The following is a 21,733-nucleotide window of genomic DNA, read 5'->3' as shown; positions in this document are numbered from 1 at the left end:
ACTAGTACCTGGTTCCTTTCTCTTTCTCCTCTGAACTTTAGCTATACGTGATTTTTTCCAGGAACACAAAATTCACAAACAATAATCCGATAATGTCACAGATCCAGGTTGCACAGTGCTCCGAGTAACACATGCAGTTATCCATCTCGTCCCTCAACATAGGGGAACAGAAGTTGCCAAAATTGCGTCATATTGTTTCTTAACTGCAAAGGACAAAACTTAACCCTCTCTGCTCTTCAAATTTGCAAAATATGATTTTTACTTTCAGTCCACCAGTTAAAACTATGCCCTATGCCCTAAAACTATGTCTTCCATATCTTTCTCCCCGACTTTTATCCTTTTATTGGCTGATCTTGGAAAATACAATATTACCTATTTCATATTGGTCCAGAATGTTTCAGAACTGGAATTCATGTGTTGGCTGTAGACAGCAAGATTCTTCCTGGCTTCAGACCTGGCAGGAGGCACCTCCTGCTTTAAACTGTCAGGAGAAGCAGGCAAGACCTTCTGATAACTTACCCCTTCCCACTAATCAGTGTCAAAATGTCTCATGAGGATTTCTATTCTGAGATCAAATTCTTTTCTGACGTAGATCTTAATACAAATCCATGAATCCCCATCTCACTCCAGCCCTGGTATTATGCTAAAGAATGGCAGACCTAACGCACCGATCACAATTTAAAACAAATTTAAAGTTAACCTGTGTTAACTGCGCTCCACTCTATCCCAAGGGCATCAAGACGAGTGAGGGGTCAAGGTGGCAAGCAGCAGCTGAGTATTATTGCGTATAAACATGGGAATATAACATGAGTATAAAATGATAACATCTGTGATATAAAAGAGGCTTCACTGTATTTAGAGCCAAGTATGACAGCTCTGTTGGCCATTTTCTTTGGGATATGTCAGCACATCTTTACGGTGTGCTGGCAGTCAAGAGGCATAGCTCAGAAATGTTGTCTGAAGTGGAATGGCCATTCAGCCCCAGAAGCTGCTCCTTTCTACGTATTGTCTTTTGGAAATTATTAAGTCACCTTGTACTTTTCCATGAATATAAACCAGTTCTTGCCTCTTCCCACAATAATGGTGACATACAGAAACACCTCTGATTTTACAGATAACCTGATTCTATACTAAAGACATTCAGAGCACATTAACAGCTCTCATTTCCCCTGAATCCTGTGACAGCAGTGCAGACATTGCTATCCCCAGCACGGGAACTGCTGGTCAAAACAAAGTATGAAAGTACATGATGAATCACTGCACCGATAAATGAAGGTTGGAGGGTTGAGGAATTCTAACCAGATTTAATATACAATTTGCAGGCAAAAAGAAAGCTAATTTTGACTTGTCTTTTAAATATATTGCAGTACTCACATTTTAATGACATGCCAAGATCCCTGGCTTGCATTAAATGGAGCAAATCATTCTAGTTGCTATACATCCAATTCCGTGTTGGAACTAGGGATTCAAATATTCAGTGTTTTTCCTGCACATAGGAGAATTACTAGGGGAACAAAGAGTTCTAGCATCTTAGCATCGACTATTAAGCAAATTCACAGTGTAGAAGTCCACCGGTCGTAATTTCCTTCCACCCTCAAAAACAATTCTTATCGTGATGTTCTATTTTTCATCAGAGACATAAAATGGCTGTTTTCTCTTTTTAACACAGGAAAACCATGGCATATGGTATTAAAAAAGGATGATTTGCCCAAAATCAAACTGCAGGACAGAGACAAAAAACAGTATAGAAATATATGTTTCTAAGTCCCATAGGACTCCATGCCCCCTCACACAACTTCTCACTTTAGGAAAAAGATCTTACAGCTGCAAGCTACTCTTAAAACCCAAGAGGGAAATGAACACTCTCCATAGAGCGGCCTTTGTCAATGTTATAAGTAGGGATGTCCTTTCCCCTGGAGATTAACTTGTGATGAGAGGAGGGAACCTTTTTAAACATAAACATGACATCTTCAAGCTGAGTTTGTTTCCGTAACACAGGATTCCCTTTGATAACACATATCTTTATGTCAAATAAACCTTTTTAAGGCTTTCATCAATCTAAAGTTCATTTTTAGCTCACAATGAATAAGAATTTATGTCATAAGGTGCTAGACCAGGATTGGATTTTGTTCCTGGTTTTAAGGCTGGATTGATTTCTGCCTTCCTTTAAGTGGTCTTGTTCTTGCATAGACTTTATAATACTGTTACAAATATTGTGATCATTCATAGCAATATAATAAGGATTCTTTGGTAAATCACAAGTAACACTCCTGGACCTCATTCTGCCTCATTCTGACTAAATGCTTCATACTTACCTCTAAAAATTTAGAGTTAATTGCTTTTACCATAGGGCATAGGGAAAGTGGGAAAAAACGCCACCAAACTACGCATCCCCATCAGTAGAATGCCATTCTCAAAGAAGCAATATTACCGATCCCTTCCCTTTCTCTCTCACCACCATCAAAGAAAACTTGTAAATGCTACTAAAAATTTTGTGCAGTGATTTACACAGCTTTGCTTTAGTTTTAGAGATAGAGGGGCATTTTTTTTTGCATACCAAACTTACTATCCAGGAGCACACATGTAGGCTTTCTCTCTGTGTCAGAGGTTGAGAGGATCAGAAGGAAACAAATTCTGGCAATTGTCAATAGTAGGTCCCCAGAGTTACCATTGTGGTATTTCTCATCAGGATTTCCCACAAAGAAATAAATGCATGTAATACTGTGTGGTACAAGAGCCTCAAATCCAGCACTCTGGAATTGATCTTTACACATACACTGGCTGTATCTGTACAGCAGAGTTACGAAATCCTAGATTAACGTGCCAGCTACAGAAATTCTGCCTGGACAAAGTTTGGAGGATAGAAAAATGACATGAAAGTCCAGTTATAAAATAGCTTTACAGAGGGCAAGTAAACACAGTGTCACTGTAGTACTGCGGCCCTGAGAATCCATGTGAATACCTGACAAAAACACGTCACTTTTCCAGGGAAATTTTCTGCTATTCTGCATTTGTCTCCCCTAACTTAAATTTGTCGATTACTCATGTGTTCTCCCCCATACTAACACAGCAGATATCATATATGTCTTTTGCTTTTCAAGCTGCTTCAGATTCTCTTCTCAACAGCCTTGATCAAGTCACAGGCTGGTGACAATTTACCTGTTGTTATGTCTTTAATATTTTTTAGAAGAATGTCTGCTTACGTCAGAGTGCCCCCAGACAGAAAGCTGAGGCAGGGTGTGATACAGAGACACACAAAAAAAGGGTCATTGGATGGCTGAGGAAAAAACAGAGCTTACTTCTGTCCTTATTTAACAGTTGTAGTAGCTCAACACCTCCTCCATCCCACAATATAGCATTTGCTATAATGTGATGAGAAAACAAAGATACGGAATTTTGCAATGTGGCCCACACATTGTGGCCACAGGAGGAGATGTTCAGCTCTTTCCTATAAAATTTTTCAGCATCTAGCTGTGCTGCTGTGATTTCATTAAATGTAACCAACATTATCTAACTTTCAAAAGGCGAAATAAAATGTTGCAGAAGAGTTTTTCCCCTTTACTTATTACTTGTGAGATTAATACCTTGACTATTGTGGATCTTTTGTTCTCTTGTTTGATTACAACTTAATCATATGACTTTTGTGTTCATAATTGACTTGAATTTAAAAATTTGGGAAAATCTTTAAAATCACCATGAGTGTCAATTGCATTCTCTAAATTTAGCTATCAAACAGTTAAGGTTCATATTTGAGCTAACATTTTAGGCTTACATCAATCAGTACAGCAAAGCCTCTGGAGTATCATTCACTATGAATAATGAATCATTATAGATAATGAATCATTATCCATAGCACTGTTTTGGATGTTAGAGATGCTCTAACATGTTAGGACTTAAAGTGTGAAGAAAATGATGCGGAGCTGGATATGCAGCCAAGCAAGCACATTGTCTTTCCTCTGTGCCATAAAGAACAAGCCAGCAGTGGTGGGAAATCACATCTGCTTTAGTATATGACACTGACACATGCATCAGACCTTTTTAGTACAGTCATAGATGTGTGTTGATGTGACTTGCAGACCTGGGCTTGTTCCTGCACAAAGGCTTCAAATTCATCATCATTTCCTTCTATTATATTTCTATTCTTAAATCACCAGTACTCGCTGCTGTAATATTTCACGACTACTATCTTTTAATAACCAAATGAAAGGAAAAGTTATTATCTTGTCTCCTGAATCTCTGCATCTGACCAGAACAGATTTATATGGGACATTCTAAAGGTAGAATTGTGGTAATGGTTGATGGCCATTTCTGGATACTATCTGATGGAGAGAATTTCATGATACTCCTCAACATTTTAATCCTACATAATTATCCAGTAATAATTAGAAGATATTTAACACAGTTGCAAGGCTGAAGGGCATAAGGAGAAAGGTTTTTTTTTCTGGTCTCAAATGCACAGGCATGCAGAGGTTTTCAAGATATATTGTGATATGAACCTGTGGGTTTGAAGCCACAGCTCAGAACAGTGGTGCATGGTAAAGAGAAATAGTGTGGAGAGGAATTGAAATTACAGGAGAAAGTAAAACATTTCAAAAAAGCACATCGATTTGTACCAACCAAAAATAGAAAAAGTAACCTATGCATTCTTATTTAAGAAATTGCTGAAAACTAGGAGCTCAGATCCATGGAAAAGGCATTTTAAAATTCAGACATTACTCTCATTTCCACCTCACCCCTTTTCTGAAATAAACATATGCTTTATAAATCCAATTAAATTGCCAAAATAAATAAAAAGTATAAAATTTCTTCCAATAGTTTTTTCAAATCATTATTTCCAATGAAGCTTGTGAAGAATTCCCAACAAAATAAATAGAACTTGTCCGAAATAATATAGTGCTGAAAATTGACTCTTATAATCTCTTCTAGATGTAAATGTAAAACTATAACTCATATTTTCTTCAAATTCAAAGTGAACAAACCCACCATAATGTCTATTACAGTCACCAATGACCTCTTAAAACTTTTATTTCAGCTCAGATGAACGAGAGCTTTAATGACGGCATTTCTGAAATCAAGTAGGATTTTTTTCTCCATGGTGCTAAGATTTACTGGTAGTATTCAACAGATTATTTCCAAAAGTGAGGAGAAATCTTATCTTTGAACTCAATTGAAACTTGAATAAAGTGACTCAGAGGAGTTGAATGTGAAAAAGGACATAATAAACACGGAAACTATATTCCCACAGATGTCTACTGAGACCAAAATAAAAATGGATTATAATGATTATAAGATTTAACAATTATGCATATTACATTAAACTCATATTAATGTTAGAGATACTTCTGCTGCTGCTCTATTTTTTAAAAAGCTGTGGATCATTTGAAAAGATGAACAATACGTGCATATGTTTGTTAGCTTTTATGGTGGATTTTATGAGTTTTCTAGAACAGTCACACAATTCTATTCTCTCACATCCTCAATCAGATATATTTCATTCTTTCATTTCGTTCTCACACAAGTCACAGAGGAGACATAGGTATAGATGTATTTTTATTTCAGATGTAAAATTCATACCTCACTTATAAGTTATGCAAGGAAAATAAGAAGCTTCATTAAACAGAACTACAAGTTGTCTGCAAATAGTGATTTGCAGTTTGGGAGTACTTTCCTTTGAAATTATTAAATCTACACAGCTAAAGTAATTTTATCTCCTTGAAAAACTCCACTTACTACCTTGTAGTGATGAAGAAAAAAGTGAGTGTTTATAAAGTGTTTCCTAACGACTCAGAGAACAAGTTTCCTCTGACTTTGCCATGCTGTACACATTTACTTACTGCAGTGTACCTGAAAGTAAATTTAAAAAAAATAGTTAAATGCAATTTAAAGGAAATTTTCTAAATACCTGAATTTCAGAACAATCTCATAGTAGCTAAATGAGACAACTTTTGTGGTTTATGATGTCTTCATTGTTTCTCAGAGATATACACTATGAAAAAATTCCACTTATCAGTTCTATTCAGCAGAACAAGTTTTCCTCCATGGCAATAGAGCAAAAACATTTTTGTCACTGATTTTACTGGAAGTAGGGCTGAAGGGCAAATAAACAATAATGGGCAACAAGAATGGCACCCATACGTTGCCAAAGAAAGTGTAGCTGCACACCTACCTCATGCATAAACCAGCAGTTGCTGAGCAGCATTGCCCTGTACCAGCATAAAATACTCCTACTGTGGAGCTGTGCTGTGATCAATAATGATTAACAAAAACTTGCCTGGCCATGGTGGCTGTTCTGCAGCCAGCAACCGTGACATAATTCTATTCCATAAAGAAAGAGGACAAGCATATAAGAAGCTTACACTTAAAGCCAGAGCCACAACAAGAGAGTTACAAAATCTCCAGAAAGTCACTCAAGAAAGAGTATAAATATCCTATTTATTCTTCATTTTAGAATTGAACAGGTGTCAGATAAGAATGGGAAGTTCTTTTAATCTTCTAATTGAAAAGCATGCAAAGTAACTTCTAATAGGAAGCAAACCTTATTAATTTAGACCCATACAAGCTGCACAGAAAAGTTCTCAAACCAAACCTACAGGACACCAAAATTTAAAATCAGTCATCAGGAAAGTAATGTAAGATTAATAATGAGCAAACCATAAAGCTTCCATAGTGATACAGGAGGAAAAAATAAAAGGAGCTCATATGATCCACAACCACCTAAAAAAGAAAAATATATACATGATTGGAGTGCTGAAGAAAGAGGTCAGTCTGGTTTGTTTACTAAGGAAAAAAAGGTGATTTGATTTCCATACATGTATTTCTTCCATGTGGGACAGTGATAAAGGACCATTTTGCAACAATAGAGAGGTATTGTAGTGACAATGTCTCAGAGATGAATCCACCCACGCTCACAGTTAAAGTATCTTTTGTCAGGTTAAGTAATTAATGCAGCAATCCGATAAGGGAAACAATGATTGTCTCTTTGTGATACATTCAGATAAATAGTGGATACCTTTCCTAGGGGACTATATGTTGGCTTTGTGAAAGTAATTATGTTCAATGAAACTCAGTGATTTGTGACATTCAGGAGATAAGATTAGAGAAACCTTCTGACCTCCTACTACAAGTCAGGGAATTTTCTGATTCTTTATGAAGAACTAGAATTGGGATCATCATGTCTGGAAGTTTGAGTACAACTGCAGTAAGTCACAGCCTGATTTTAACTGTCTGAAGAATAGCTGGAGCTTTACCCACGGGTGGTTGCCATGTCTGTATTTGTTGTGTCTCATACTGGACACCCTGAAATACTGAGGGAAAGGTGTAGTTTTTTTAAAGCAGCTTCATATGCTTACAGAAAGTAGAAGTTAGCAATGATGGCAGAAATTAATAGAAGCTTTGAATTTGAATCTGAAGTACTTTTCCACATCTAAAGTGCCACAAGAGCCAACAATATGTATAACTAAGCTTAGACTTGAAAGCAATTCGCTGTTCGTATAAATGGAAAATATTTTTTGAGAATGTATTAGCATGTAACAGTTACGTTTTCTTTCATGATGTCCTCCAAGCTTCTTTTGGAATACCTGAAGCAGTCTAGTATTCAGCTCACAATCAAGCATTTTACAACTACAGTTCTTTTTTTATTTTTCTTTTTTCCTTTTTTTCCTTTTTCTTTTTTCCTTTTTTCCTTTTTATTTTTTCCTTTTTTTTCTTTTTCTTTTTTCTTTTTTCTTTTTTCTTTTTTTTCTTTTTTCTTTTATCTTTTTTCCCCCCTTGAGTATCCACTGCCATATTTAGACAAATGTATGTATGCACCAAAAAGCCCAATGGACTGATGAGTGTTTGGCCTGAAAAGAAAACTGAATGAGTGCAAACACTATCTAATGCATTTCTCCCCTCAGAAAATGAATGTAAATGACACAGTTTCCACATAGACCTGTGTGGAATAGCAAGCTACAGTGAAAAGCCCTTCCACTCCTGCGAGCAGGCATGTAATGCTGTGAGTCAGAAACAGTAACGGCATTAATACAGACTTCTCACACAGCCAGTTTTATTACTTAAAGAATATTTCACCAGAAAATGTCTCCAAAACTTTGGTCAACTCAATCTATCCAAGAGCCAGTGGTACTGAAATCCCTGACCTAGATGGACGGATCACTTACTGATCTCCTGAACTGCAGTTTCATTGCAGGAAAATTGGGAAGTGTTGGAATTTGCTAAATTCATTCAGGTTTTGAAGCTGTTATTTTCTTTTACCTATTGAGTGAAGGTGTTCAGGAGTAAAGCATCGAGTGCTAAAGAAGCTCTAGAGAGAGTATTTCAAGTGATTTACTTGGTCTCAATAAAAACTTGGCCTCCCTTGTGGATGAAAGAGACACATTCCATGTAACAAACCATTTATTAAGGGTTCCCTACAGCAAGTGAGGTATATCAAGCATTATATGAACATTAATTGTGGTTATATTTTATCGCTACCTAGATTATTAAGTGTTTAAACCACCAGATAACAGAATCTATATTCTTAAGAGTGGAAGAGTGCTAACAGTAATTTTACTAAATATTTCAGCCCTGTTCCAACAATCTCTTGGAGGAAAGTTAATGGTCATAATCCAAGTAAAGCCCGCCTGAGAAAATCCCAAGCTGTGCTTGAAATACCTAATGTGCAACTAGAGGACGCAGGGATGTACGAATGTAAGGCTGAAAACTCTCGTGGAAGAAATGTCTTCAGAGGACAACTACAAGTGTACAGTAAGTGTAACTGCACGCAGTATTTATTATCCAATGATGCTTTGTCCACGCTTAACGTTTTAACTACATATGAAGGATGCTAAGGTCCAGTAGAAATGAAATATCTTTCTTCTGAAATACAATTAGTATTGCATCAATCTATATATTTTTGTTCCTTAGTAACTCATTAAAGTCTAAAATTTAAACAGTTGACCCCCTCAAAGAACTGGCTTAAATACAATTTCATGTTTGATGTCTGTTTGATGTTGATGAGTTGGGGGGGTTGTGGTTTTAAAGGGTATTGCTATAATTTTAAAAGTCTATTTTTTTTCTCCTGATATGATATACAGCAATGACATGTAACTTAAAAATTATGTATCTGTCAGAAAACAATATTAGAAATATCTTAGGATTTTTATCATGGTTTTATTAATGTTTCACCCTTGCCATGCCTCAGTTTTGTCAAATTCATTTTACAGGAATCAGATCTAGAGAAATGCTCCTGTTTTTGTAAAAAATTCTCCATCTAGGCATGCACAATTTCTGAAGGTTCTGATTTTGAGAAAGTGCTGAAAATTTTATTTCAAACATTGGTCTTCCTAAAGGTTTTTTGAGTGAAAATTAAAAAAAAAAAGAATCATGTATCCCATTGAAAAGAAAAAAACACAACCTGACATTAAAAGTATTTAGTAAAATCATGAATTTTATATATTGTTGCTGCATCCTAGAGGCTAGAAACAAAAGCTGATGTAAGACATGCCCCGAATATTTACAAGTCAGATTTTTCCTTATATTGAATCATAGAATCATAGAATCATAGAATGGTCTAGGTTGGAAAGGACCTTGAAGATCATCGAGTTCCAACCCCCGTGTCATGGGCTTGCATAGACTTGAGTCCCACCTACTTCTCATCAATTAAAGCTACATCACTTGCTATCTTTCCATGAATCCTACAACTTTAAATACTTAGCAGGAAAGGTCTACTGCAGGAGATCATGCAACAAATCTTTCAGACTCTGAATTGCTTTCTGTCTTCAAATATAGCAGTCAGTGGAATTCCAACTGCTGCAGTTTAGACAGGTCCTCAGGCTAATAGACACCTTTAAGAAGGAGTCTCTCCTGTTAGTCAATTTTATTTTTCTTTTCTTGATTTCAACCCACGGTTCCTAGTGCTTTCTCCCGATTACTGACTATACACAGTTGTCTGTTTTTGTTACACCCGTCCATCAAATACCGTAGCCTGGCATCATATATTTAGCTTATTCTCCACATATGTCAATATTTCCATGTCCATAGTCAATTTTCCTGTCTCCTCCAGCTTTCCAACACCTTCATCTTAGCTCCCATGTTTTTAGTGAGTATCACCATCTCTCCGGATGATGCTTCTCTCCTTAGTTTTCATTCTCATCCACCTAGAGCCAAGGGCAGGTTTTTGCCTTTTTTTTTTTTTTTTTTGGTGTATGCTGGGAAAAGCATGTGATGGGAAAGGTGGTAGTTTGCACCTTTTGTTTCAGACATGCCATTCTTGCTGCACTTCCAGCAAAGATTTTATATAAGAAGGAGGACAACAAAGCTGGTGAGGGGTCTGGAGCACAAGTCTTATGAGCAGCGGCTGAGGGATCTGGGGTTGTTTAGCCTGGAGAAAAGGAGGCTGAAGGGGAGACCTTACCGCTCTCTACAACCACCTGAAAGGACGTTGTAGAGAGGTGGGGGTCATTCTCTTCTCCCAAGTAACAAGTGAGAGGACAAGAGGAAAGGCCTCAAGTTGCGCTGGGGAGGTTTAGATTGTATATTAGGAAAAATTTCTTCACTGAAAGGGTTGTCAAGCATTGGAACGGGCTGCCCAGGGAAGTACTGGAGCCGCCATCCCTGGAGGTATTTAAAAGATGTGTAGATGTGGTGCTGAGGGACATGGTTTGGTGGTGGTTTTGGCAGTGCTAGGTTTATAGTTGGTCTCGATGTTCTTAAAGGTCTTTTCCAACCTAAAAAATTCTATGAATCTATGATTATAAGGCTTTTACTGAAAACAGCAGTCAAAACCCAGGCACTACTCAATGCCTCCTACTTTGCCAAAACCGCAGTGATATTTCTCTGGTATTAGAAATCCTTACTGTCAATTACTTCCATGAAAGTATAGCAGCTCCCGCTAGGGACCTGGGGGGCAGGGACATTTAGAAGCGTGCTTGGTCTTTTTCAATAATATTTCTTAAAATGTCTGAAATTCAGAAAAAATTATTTTGAGTTATAACATGTATCTCAACTCATAAACTTACTGGCTGTTTCCTAGAGCTGTGAAACTACTAGATGCCAAAGCACCTTATAAAGGAGTTACAATTATCTCTGCTTTCCTCTTTCAGAGTTATAGGAATATAAAAGGTGCTCTTCAAGAGAGAAACTAAGATGCTGGAAAATTAAATTATTTCCTCAAGAGCACCCTGCAGGCTTGTAGCATAAATTCACAGCAAACATGATGTAGTGTTCTACACAACTCTGCCTCTCTCATTAGCCAGGACACATTTTGTTTTTGAGCAGAAATCCAGGTACTACTTAAATCTAGGAATCCATAAAAACATTTTCTATGTCAGTTTTATTCTACTTTGTCTGGGTAGAAATATGAATTTTTAGTTCTCCACCATTCTCAAAATTATATTTTTTACAGTCAATGGTTTTATGAATAGCGCACAACTTATGCTATTTGGCATTTTTTGCAATAATATTAGAACAACTTCCGTAACATCACAGAAAGGGGGTCCACTTCAGATTGTCTCATTCTTCTGATTAACAGATATGTGAGACTAGTATATTATTAATTTTCTCTTAAGTCTATGATTATACTTTAGACTACCTTACAGATAAGTCAAAACCAGATCTGAGCCGGAGTTTCACCTATGTGCATTAGCAGGGAGCGAGGCCAGAGTAGGTAACAGAGAGCTTCCAGATGGAGGAGACCGGCAGCGACCTGCAGTACAGCAGAACAAGAAACACACTCTGTTACTAGCCCCCTACCAGCCCCTTTTCTTGGCCTCGAGATTAAATACTCCCCAGTGAGCCTCTCACAGCCTTCAGTGCTCCTGAAGACAGTGTTAGTGTCCCATTGACCTACAAACCTTGACAGCCTTTTCCAGGGGTGTAGCGGGGTTTGTTTGGGTAAGAAGCTTTTTAGCAGTGCAAATCTTAACTAAACGTTACTTTACAAAATTCTCAGTTTCCTTTGCTGACAGCTGATTTGGCAGGATTTGGGGGCATTACTTGAAACATCATTTCCTGCTATACCTTTTATTCATAACAGTCAACATTAATTATTTACCTTTAAGCTCATTGTTTTTTCACTGACAACTTATTCCTCCAGGAAACAGTGATTATTTGGGCTCAAAAATTCAGATGTAGGCCATAATTCCTTACTAAGGGTTTCATGTAAAATTTCAGAGCAGGCTGTAGGACCAGCTGGGTCATATTGCAGTCTCACAATCTTCATATTTGCAGGAACTCGCTTGCTGTCTGTTTGAATTTTCTTCATTTTGTCAGTTGCATCTGATCTGGGTCACCACAGAGTATTTTGGAGAAAGCCCAGGACACCCAGTCTGCCTGTCTGGTCACATTTAATCACAAACTAGTGAGTTTTCATTTCTTACCTGGTGCTGCAATCCAATGACTGTCTGATGCAGCTCGTGCTTTGGATGTTGTTCAGAAAGTGGTATTTTTGATGCTGATAGTTTCAGATTGTTGTAGTCTCAGTACTTAGTAGCAATTCAGCTGTAGAAGTGAAAAAGGCATTAAAAACAAAATTTTGATAATACAAGACATCCTTATATGCATTGTAACTTATTTTGAAAGGTGTGATTTTTCACCAAGGGATCTGCTCATCCTGTAAGTTTCCATGAAATTTTATTCAAGCTCAAAGTGATTAATAGAAGAGACCATAAAAATTAAAATTTGGGTGGAGAAATTCATAGAACCATAGAACAGAATCATAGAATAATTTGGGTTGGAAGGGACCATTAAAGGTCATCTAGTCTAACCCCCCTGCAATGATCAGGGACATCTTCAACTAGATCATGTTGTTCAGAGCCCCATCAAACCTCATCTTGACTGTTTGCAGGGTTGGAGTATCTACCAGGAAACCCCTGCCAGTGTTTCACCACCCTCATAAAAAAATTGTTCTTTATATCTAGTTCAAATCTTCTATCACTTATTTTAAAGCCATTAGCCCTTTTCCTGTCGCAACAGACCCTGCTGAAAAGTTTGTCCCTATCTTTCTTAGAAGACCCCTTTAAGTACTGAAGGGTCACAATAAGGTCTCCCCAGAACCTTCTCTTCCAGCTGAACAACCCCAACTCTCTCAGCCTGTCCTCATAGGACACATGCCCTCTGATCATCTTCTGGTTTCTCATCAACCAGATCTTAGTTTTAAATGTGTAACAATTTCCTATGATCTTTTTTGTGGTCCTCCTCTGGACCTCCTTCAACAGGTCCATGGCTTTCCTGTGCTGAGGGCCAATAAACTTTTGTAATCACAGTTCCTCCACAAATCCTGACAAGAAGCATTTTCCCAATGGTAATAGCTATTTCTCTTACTCTAAACCTCTTGGATTTGCTTCTGTGTTACCTACTCACTACTGTTAGTTCAGTGGAGGGTGGTTTTGTGACCCAGACCACAGAACCACTCTTTTGGCCATTTTTTTTCAGCTGGATCAGTTCCCTGATCCTGCTTACAGCTGTGCTCCATGAGCAGCACTGCTGCCACAGCAGGAGAGGAGGTTTGCCGTAACACCGGAGAGGAGCAAACAGCCGAGGGGAGGGATATTCTATAATGCAGTGTAAAGGACCACAGACCATCCTGATTTTAAAAAATATTTTAATAGCTTTCTTATAAAAACTGTATGGAAAAAAATCCATGGGTGCTACTACACGTTAGCCCCAGATACACGTAGTAAAACTGGCTAGAGAGGAAGAGATTTTTGTGGTCAGAATTGCAGCTTCACTTGAAATTTATCTTATCTTTCTCACTGTGATTGATTTTTTTTTCACCCCCAAAATGACATTATCCCAAGTCATTTGTCCATGCAAAATTTTGTCCTTAATTTCCTTTCAGTCAAAAAGTTGCTTAATAATTTGAGAAAGTAGGCTGTTTTCTGCATCTGAATTTCGTTTTGCACAGAGGATATAAAAACTGGCCTGTAAGCTTGCAGATTTATTGCCAATTTGTGTTTGTAAAACATTTTGACATCCTTGAATAAAGAGGTGCAGAAATGCAGCATAAAATAAATCAAGGATTGGATGGTGATTTTAAAATCTCAAAAGCATTGTAGAAAGTTATGGCACAATATCCATAAAGACTACTGAATAATAAAACACATCCTTCTATTCTTACATTCACCCCAAAAGTCTTCACTGGACGGGTAAAAACCAGGCAAACACATATTTTTCCTCAAGATGATTGTTACATTTATAAAAAGAAAAACAAACATGTTACTTTTGAAATCTGTTTAAATGCTTCTTAGAATTTATGTTGTCTAATTAAGGTTAAGTGCAATCATGGAACGAAGTTTTCTTTGCCCTCATGTGTATCAGGATGATGTTAACATATTTTTGTTAAAAAAAAAAATAAAATACATTGAGTCAGAGTTTGTCAGAGGTTGTACATCCAGTTAAATGTTTCACTTTTTTAATTATCAACAGGGTTTAAGAACGAGTGTTATGATACTATGGAGAGTGACCCTTGCTAACGAGCAGAGAGGGAATCCTCAGTAGCAAAGTAAGGAGTACATAGAGAGAGGAAAGGAAGCCAAAAAATGATGAATATATTTCTCTCACTCATGCATTTAACTCTACTCCTGCTACATCTACCTATCGCTTTCCTACCTTCTTCTCAAAGGGGTGGGAGTTGGAGTTATTGCCTTGGCTGATGGCAAGTTCAACAGCTTGAAAATTATGACTCCATAATGGGTAGGGAATGGCAGTTGCGTACTGAGAACACCTCTGCAGCCAGGCTTGGGGAGACAGTTTTATTTCAGTGTAAGCAGGTGCACGCTCTAACTCTCAACACTCTGGTTCATGATGAGACCAAATTCAACATAGAAAAGTGAGACTAGATATGCTTTGGGTCCTATATTAGAATTTTCAGAAAAACAAAATAATAAAAAGAATGAAAATGTAAATAGGAACTGTTTAACACCTCTTTGAAACTGCGTGATTTTGTGGCACCACTGGCTAACATTTATGAATTTTTAGTTACATATTCAACTGTCATGTCTTCAAAAATCATATTAGCATACTCATTTTCAAATGAAACAATTGCATCTCAGCATGCTCCCTTTGTGCATACCAAAACATTCAAAAATAAAACAGGAGCATCAACTATACAACACAATTGAATGATATTCTTAGAACTATTAGTACACAAGTAAGCCGGAACTCCTGCAAACTGCTTCTGAGGATTTCATGGGATCCTTTGATATAAGTTAAGAATCACGTGATTCAGCACAGAGGAGCACATATGGAGCATGTCATGCATTGCCTTGACTGTAAGAAGAAGAATAAGAGACCAGAGGTTTTTGGTCTGGAGTTTGGGAATGAGGTTGGGTCAATCTTATCTCTGTTTTCCTCTACTAAAAGGGAAAAGACTGACTCTTTTTCTGATACATTTCCAGCTTCTGACAACTGTCTGGTCAGGGATTCTGAAACACACTAGTCTCTGCTTAGGAATGATGGACACCTCATTCACTTTCTTTATCATCCATGCACGAGATGTAAGCTAGAAGCAGTTAGTCATCTGTCATGCTTTTTCATATCTTCTCACGTCTTTGATTGGTGACCTGTCAAAAGCCAGCTAGATTCAAAGATTTATTTTTAAACTCAGTTCCCCATGTTTAAGTACATTATCAATTATCCGACGTTTGAAGCAGAGACTTTGTTGTGACAGATCTGTACTTCTATTCATACCAAGCAGAAGAATTTTACATTCCTTTAACAATGAAGGTCTTTTAGCTACTTATTATCTACTATTTGAAAACAAAAACAAACAAAACAAAACAAAACAAACAAAAAAACCCAAAAAACCAACCAAACAAACAAAAAAGCAACAAACCACCAGCATTTAATATCAGTAAGTTAATTAATTTCATCTATCTCTTTGCAATACAAATTGATATGGCTACAATATGAAAACCCAAAATCTGGCCTTTAAGCATATATTTTTATTTCTGCATATGAATGCTCAGTTCCTCACCGCATCTTACAAAGTTTTCCAAACTATAAGATCCTACATATAGCTACCTGATCCACTGCTGTATTAAAGATCTGCTTTTCTGCAAAAAAAAATTCCCTGCTTTTTAACAGATAATTACATGAAATTTAAGAACTAATGATCGCATATACACCTAGCAACTGTCTACCTTTAAAAAAAAGACTGTTTTAACATTGTTTTACTGTGTTATTTATGTTCCTGATGAATGGGTTTTACATTACATTAAAAACATTTTCTCCCTTGAAATCCGAATTAAAGCCAAGGCACTTAAACAAAAATATGTGCAAATACCTTACCAAATGCCCAGTCATCCCTAGCTTAATAAATTATGATTTCCTAATAAACTGAGAAAACTACATGAAGCAGAGTCTATGATGATTCACCTCATTAGCAAAATTTAAATAGCTTAGGTCTTGAAATGTTACTAAATATTCTATTGTGAGTACCAAGCAAATGTTCTTAAATTCAGTAATAATCAATGCATTAATATATGGTACTGTCATTTAATCCATTGGACTTTATTATATCAGGCAGATTATTCCTGGTCATTATACAGCTCCCTGCCTGTTGCCAGTACAGCATTTCCTTGAAAGTTACGGAGTTTTATTAATTTTATTGCTCTCTTGGTTTTGGTGGTTTGTTTAAATGTGCTGCTTTCTGAGAGGAAGCTAAGCTTCATAAAGGCCATAATTTAAGCTCTTTAGTTGATTAGGTCTTTGCATCTCAGCTAGAGACTTACCAGTTTATATGCTTTGTATATAGCATGGTATTTTTTTCTTGCAGCCTACCCACATTGGGTGGAGAAACTTAACGATACTCAGTTAGACAGCGGAGAGCAGCTCCGATGGGAATGTAAGGCCACTGGAAAGCCAAGGCCCACATACCGCTGGCTGAAAAATGGAGTTCCTCTCTGGCCACAGGTACATTGCATGTTTCTCCATTCAGATAAAGTCAATGAAAGTACTGAAAAGTACTTCAGAAATTACTGTTTTCTGTGTTGGTGTCTTAAGTGTTAGTATACAGACAGGTTTTCTGTGCAGATCCCCTCTGAACCATCTCCAGCAATGTAAAATCACATTCATCACCAATTCTTTGTAGTTCAGAAATATCTGGGAGATGGGGCCTTCTGAGCTGTGTGTGCAACAGCATCTGCCATCTCCAGTAAGTTTAATTATTTTTTTCTTAGATAGTAGTATTACGCTATTTGTATCTATTTTTCTTTCTGTATAAAAAGATAATAACAGCTCAGAGAAGTGTTATATTTGCTGAATCAGATTCCTTCATATTTCCCCCAGATGTTATGTTATTTACATTTTGTTTGTATACAATCATACTCTTTAATGAGGGCAATGTAAGAGTCACAATGACTGTTATTATTTTCATCAGTTTTCAACTCTATTAATTCTCTGCAAGTAACGGGACTCACCATCAAGACCATTCAAATGCTCCATGTAAGAGTCCTAAAATGTAAAGTCCTTAACTACAGTCACCTGATATATTTCAGAATTAGATCTAGAGAAAATTCTCTTCCTTTTAAAAGAGCGCTCATGGCATGGCCTGCCTTTTATTTCACTTTGTTCTGTTCCTCTCACTGAATCATCAACACATCAGCCCACATCATGTGGGTTTTGCCTAACACCTTTCCATTTTTACAGTCTCCCAAATTATTGGGAGTAAAAAAAAGTTCGTTAAATTTATTTCATGGATTTTTCCGGATTAAAATAAAGCCGTTCAATTCTGGGAGAAAATGTCTCCATTTTGTAAATGAATTCATAGAATGGATTTATGAATATAAAAGATGCAATGTCTTTCTTTTCAGTGAATGTTGCTTCTATCTGTGAACATCATCCAATTATGCAAACAATGAGAAAGGAAACATAAACACAGTTTACTTTTGAAGCTGTGAGGCATTGAAAATAAGGTTATATCCATTTACTTTATCCATTTCTGCCTTTTTAGATGGAGCTATTAGTCCTGAAATTGAAGCAATTTAAATATCTGTACGTTTTGGTTTTCTGATTTTCCAAACCATTAGTTGCACCAGGCTCTGAAATTTAAAATTAAATTTCAGTTTAAACTGGGGGTTTACAACAAAGAGAGCTTTTTTCACAGTCTCCTCTGCATTTGCAAACAATCTGTTCTTTATCAATTTTTAATTAAACCTACAACTATAATAATGAAACTTTGAGATGTTTTATAGCTGTTCAAATTATTCATTGTACAGCTCCATGAAGTACACATTTCCATAAGCAGCTATTACTGCTCCTTCTCTTCCAGCTGTGGTAATTATTTTCTACTAGTGGACCTTTCAAATAAGAAATTTGCACTAATGATGAAGGCAACTAGACCCTTTCACTCTTACTCATGCAAGCGATCTTTTATATGTACATTTATGGAAATATTACCGTGACTGAAACCAAACATTTGCTGAAGATCATCAGATATGTTGCACCCGCAACTGACTTCTTGCCTCATTAAAGTTCCCAGGACGAACTGCTTTTAAAAATCATGTAAGGGTAATAGCAGACAAACAAGCAAACAGACAAAAGCAAGCCTTGGAGATAGTGAACTTACACTGAAAAATATTTACTTTTAAATATTTTTGGAGTTTTTTTCTGCCCTCCCCCATCTGCTTTATTCTTGTTATCCCTTATATAACAAGAAAAAAGTAAGCCCCAGAAAATTTGTTGCTCAGTTTTATTTTAGCTTAATACCGTCTTTTGTCCCTTTGCCTTAAGCTAATCGCACAGCAAATTTCCGATGCTTGTTTGCTTTCATAGATTTTTTTTATATTCCATTACAGAGCAGGATTGAGATGGTTAATGGTGTTCTGATGATCCACAGTGTGAATGTCTCAGATGCTGGAATGTATCAGTGCTTAGCAGAAAATAAGTATGGCACCATTTATGCCAGTGCCGAGCTGAAGATTTTAGGTAAGTATTATCAAAGAAGAACAGACTGTTCTTTTTTTTCCCTTTGATAATTACATTTGTTCTTGGTCTCTACAATAAGAAACAGCTTCTGCCAGTCCAAAATTAACAGAGCAGACAAAAGTGGGTTCCTTTTTCTTCTTGTTATTTATGTGTGAGTGAGTCCTTTGTTGCCCGAGAGAGCACAGGTCCTTCTGTTAACTGAAAATCTTCTTTCATAAATTACTGAATCAGTCACATTTTGTCACTATTTCTCATATAAGGCTATTTTGGTTCAAATACATGGAAAAATATTTTTTACTCCTTTAAAAATAAGTGCAAAGGAGAAAGAAGCTTAGAGAAAGTAAATATATTTTAGTGTCTGTTAAATTAAGTTATTATTTTTACCAGGGCCATTATTCAAATATAATTAGCATGATCATAGAATCATAAAATGGTTTAGGTTGGAAGGGACCTCAAAGATCATGTGGTTCCAACCCCCCTGCCATGGGCAGGGACACCTTCCACTAGACCAGGATGCTCAAAGCCCCATGCAGCCTGGCCTTGAACACCTCCAGGGACGGGGCTTCCACAACTTCTCTGGGCAATTTGTTCCAATGTCTCACCACCCTCACAGTAAAAATTTTTTCCTAATATCTATTTTAAATCTACCCTCTTCCAGTTTGAAACCATTACCCCTTGTCCTATCACTAAACTGACTAATAGTTTTCCGCCATCTTTCCTGTAGTCCCACTTTAGATGCTGGAAGACCTCTATAAGGTCTCCCCAGAGCGTCCTCTTCTCCAGGCTGAAAAACCCCAACTCTCTCAGCCTGTCTTCATGGGATAGGTGCCCTCTGACCATCCACTGGTCACAGATCTTAGTTTTAAACGTGTAAAAATTTCCTATGAAGTCACCAGAACTGATTGAATACTGGAAATTACATACTTGAGCTAATAGCATTCCATAGCGAAATAAATACACCGCATAGTTTTACCCGGAATTATAATAAAAAATTAATTATTCAAAAGTTGAAGTAGGGAATTAATGAAGAAATTTTGAAGCATGTCTTTCCAACAGTCTAGTTTTCCTTAAAGCAAACTGTGGTAACACACAATGGGACAATAGTGATAAGAGGACTTCCATGGGGTTGAGCGAGACAGACTTGTAAGAGTCTCATGATCTTTATTAGAGTATGGTTTAGCTGGAAGACAGGTGTCTGTCAAAGTAATTCAATGGCCGTATCAGAGACTAGAGGTCTCTGCGCTACTCAGATCTTGCAAATTTCAAAACCTACACCAGGGAATCATTCCTGTAAACTCCCAGTCAAATGATTAATAAAGCTGAAGTTACTAAAGTAATTTAATACTGCATTTGAGCTAAGATTTAGTTCTTCTGAAGAACACCTTATCTAGTACATTTCCACTATTTCCTAGCTGGCCAACATTAGAATTTTACTGATAACTCATCAAAATATTTCTGTCTCGCCATAAACTAAAACCCACAGTCAGTGGTTGCTCTCTTTCTATCACTTTCCTTTGTCATTTGTGATTCAGTCAGCAGAGAGATCCCTGTTGATTACAGTGTTTTCTTGCTCTGTTTTTTATATGTATTATAAAATAGGCATACCTATTATATCAAGGAGTTGTACGGTTTCTTTGATGTTCTCTAATATCGGAAACAGCCACTATATGTTGCTGCAATAAAATAAGCCTTTCATTATGTCACTTGTGAAATTGTACCCCTGTTAAATTTTAACCATGATGTGGCATTAAAAAAGCAGTTGTGTTTAATTTTCTGGATTATTAAAGGGAAAAGAACAGAATAAATTGTCCATATAAAGAGCTGTGGTCTGAAAATTACCCAAAATAATGGTAGAAAATTCCTACATATTTGAGGCAATGGAGTGCAATATGTTGCTATATGTGTAGCTGAGATAGTTGCAGGGGGTGTTTGGTTTTGAAAAACTAGTTTGAGAAGCACACACAAACGAGATTGAGAACAACTTTCCTTTCTTGATGTGAAATAACAGTAATTAATGTCATTTTGTGATATATTTGTTACCTTAGCTAGTGTATTGTAGTCAATGGGACTTTCTGAAAAGTGAGATACCAAGTGGTTAAATATCTCCTATTAAGTTCTCAGTTTTCAGTTCCCAGTATTCAGACAAATGCAAAAAGGGAAAGCAATGAAATTTCTCTAACAGCAATACTTTTGTAAGAATTAACTCTAGAGAGTGCGTTTTGGATAGTTGTTGAATGTAAACTTCTTTTCATTTTGAACTAGTTACTTCTAACAAGTTACCTATGAAATCCAAAAATTTTGGAAAAGGTGTAGCTAAATCAACTGTAGCATTTAATTTCTAAAGCTGTTGGATCTCACAAGCACTCTTACTTTAATATGCTGATGTAAAACACATCTCACTAATTCATAACTAGATTAAGTTATAGATCTGCCATCTACTCTCGGGTGCTGATTTCAAATACTTTGTAAAATTCCATCTAATCTGCAGTGTAATAATATCCAATCCAAAAATGGAGATTTTATCCCAAAACCCAAATCTTTTATTCTAGTCTATTAGGAGCTGTGATTGCTCTCTGTATTTAATGTACTTCTTTTTAACAGCTTCAGCTCCCACTTTCCCACTAAATCAAAGGAGGAAAACAATAATTATTACCAAGGGCAAAGAAGTTGTCATTGAGTGCAAGCCACAAGCCTCTCCAAAGCCAACTATCACTTGGAAGAAAGGAGACAAAGCATTAAGAGAGAGTAAGAGGTCAGAAGCCTGTTCGGTAAACTAAATATTGTGTTTGCATGTTTGATTCTGTGATATGATATGAAAATACAACAAGTGACA

The 21,733-nt window shown here is 36.7% G+C and overlaps 1 protein-coding gene across 2 annotated transcripts in view; it reads left to right on the top strand.

The window, feature by feature from the left end:
* Nucleotides 1-21,733, top strand: part of CNTN5 (contactin 5) — a gene marked incomplete at both ends in the record, with an annotated part of 391,394 nt that overhangs the window by 237,249 nt on the left and 132,412 nt on the right. For both annotated transcript variants that reach the window (XM_082483144.1, XM_082483143.1), the window contains 4 exons: nt 8,561-8,742; nt 16,751-16,887; nt 18,771-18,900; nt 21,502-21,652. In XM_082483144.1, the coding sequence (XP_082339270.1) occupies nt 8,561-8,742; nt 16,751-16,887; nt 18,771-18,900; nt 21,502-21,652 (600 nt within the window). The remainder of the gene's footprint in view (nt 1-8,560; nt 8,743-16,750; nt 16,888-18,770; nt 18,901-21,501; nt 21,653-21,733) is intronic.

This window comes from Vanellus vanellus (genome assembly GCF_965231255.1).
Source record: "Vanellus vanellus genome assembly, chromosome: 1".
Lineage (NCBI taxonomy): Eukaryota > Metazoa > Chordata > Aves > Charadriiformes > Charadriidae > Vanellus > Vanellus vanellus.
The sequence above is the reverse complement of the archived record's forward strand: the minus strand, read 5'-3'. Positions and strand labels throughout refer to the sequence as shown.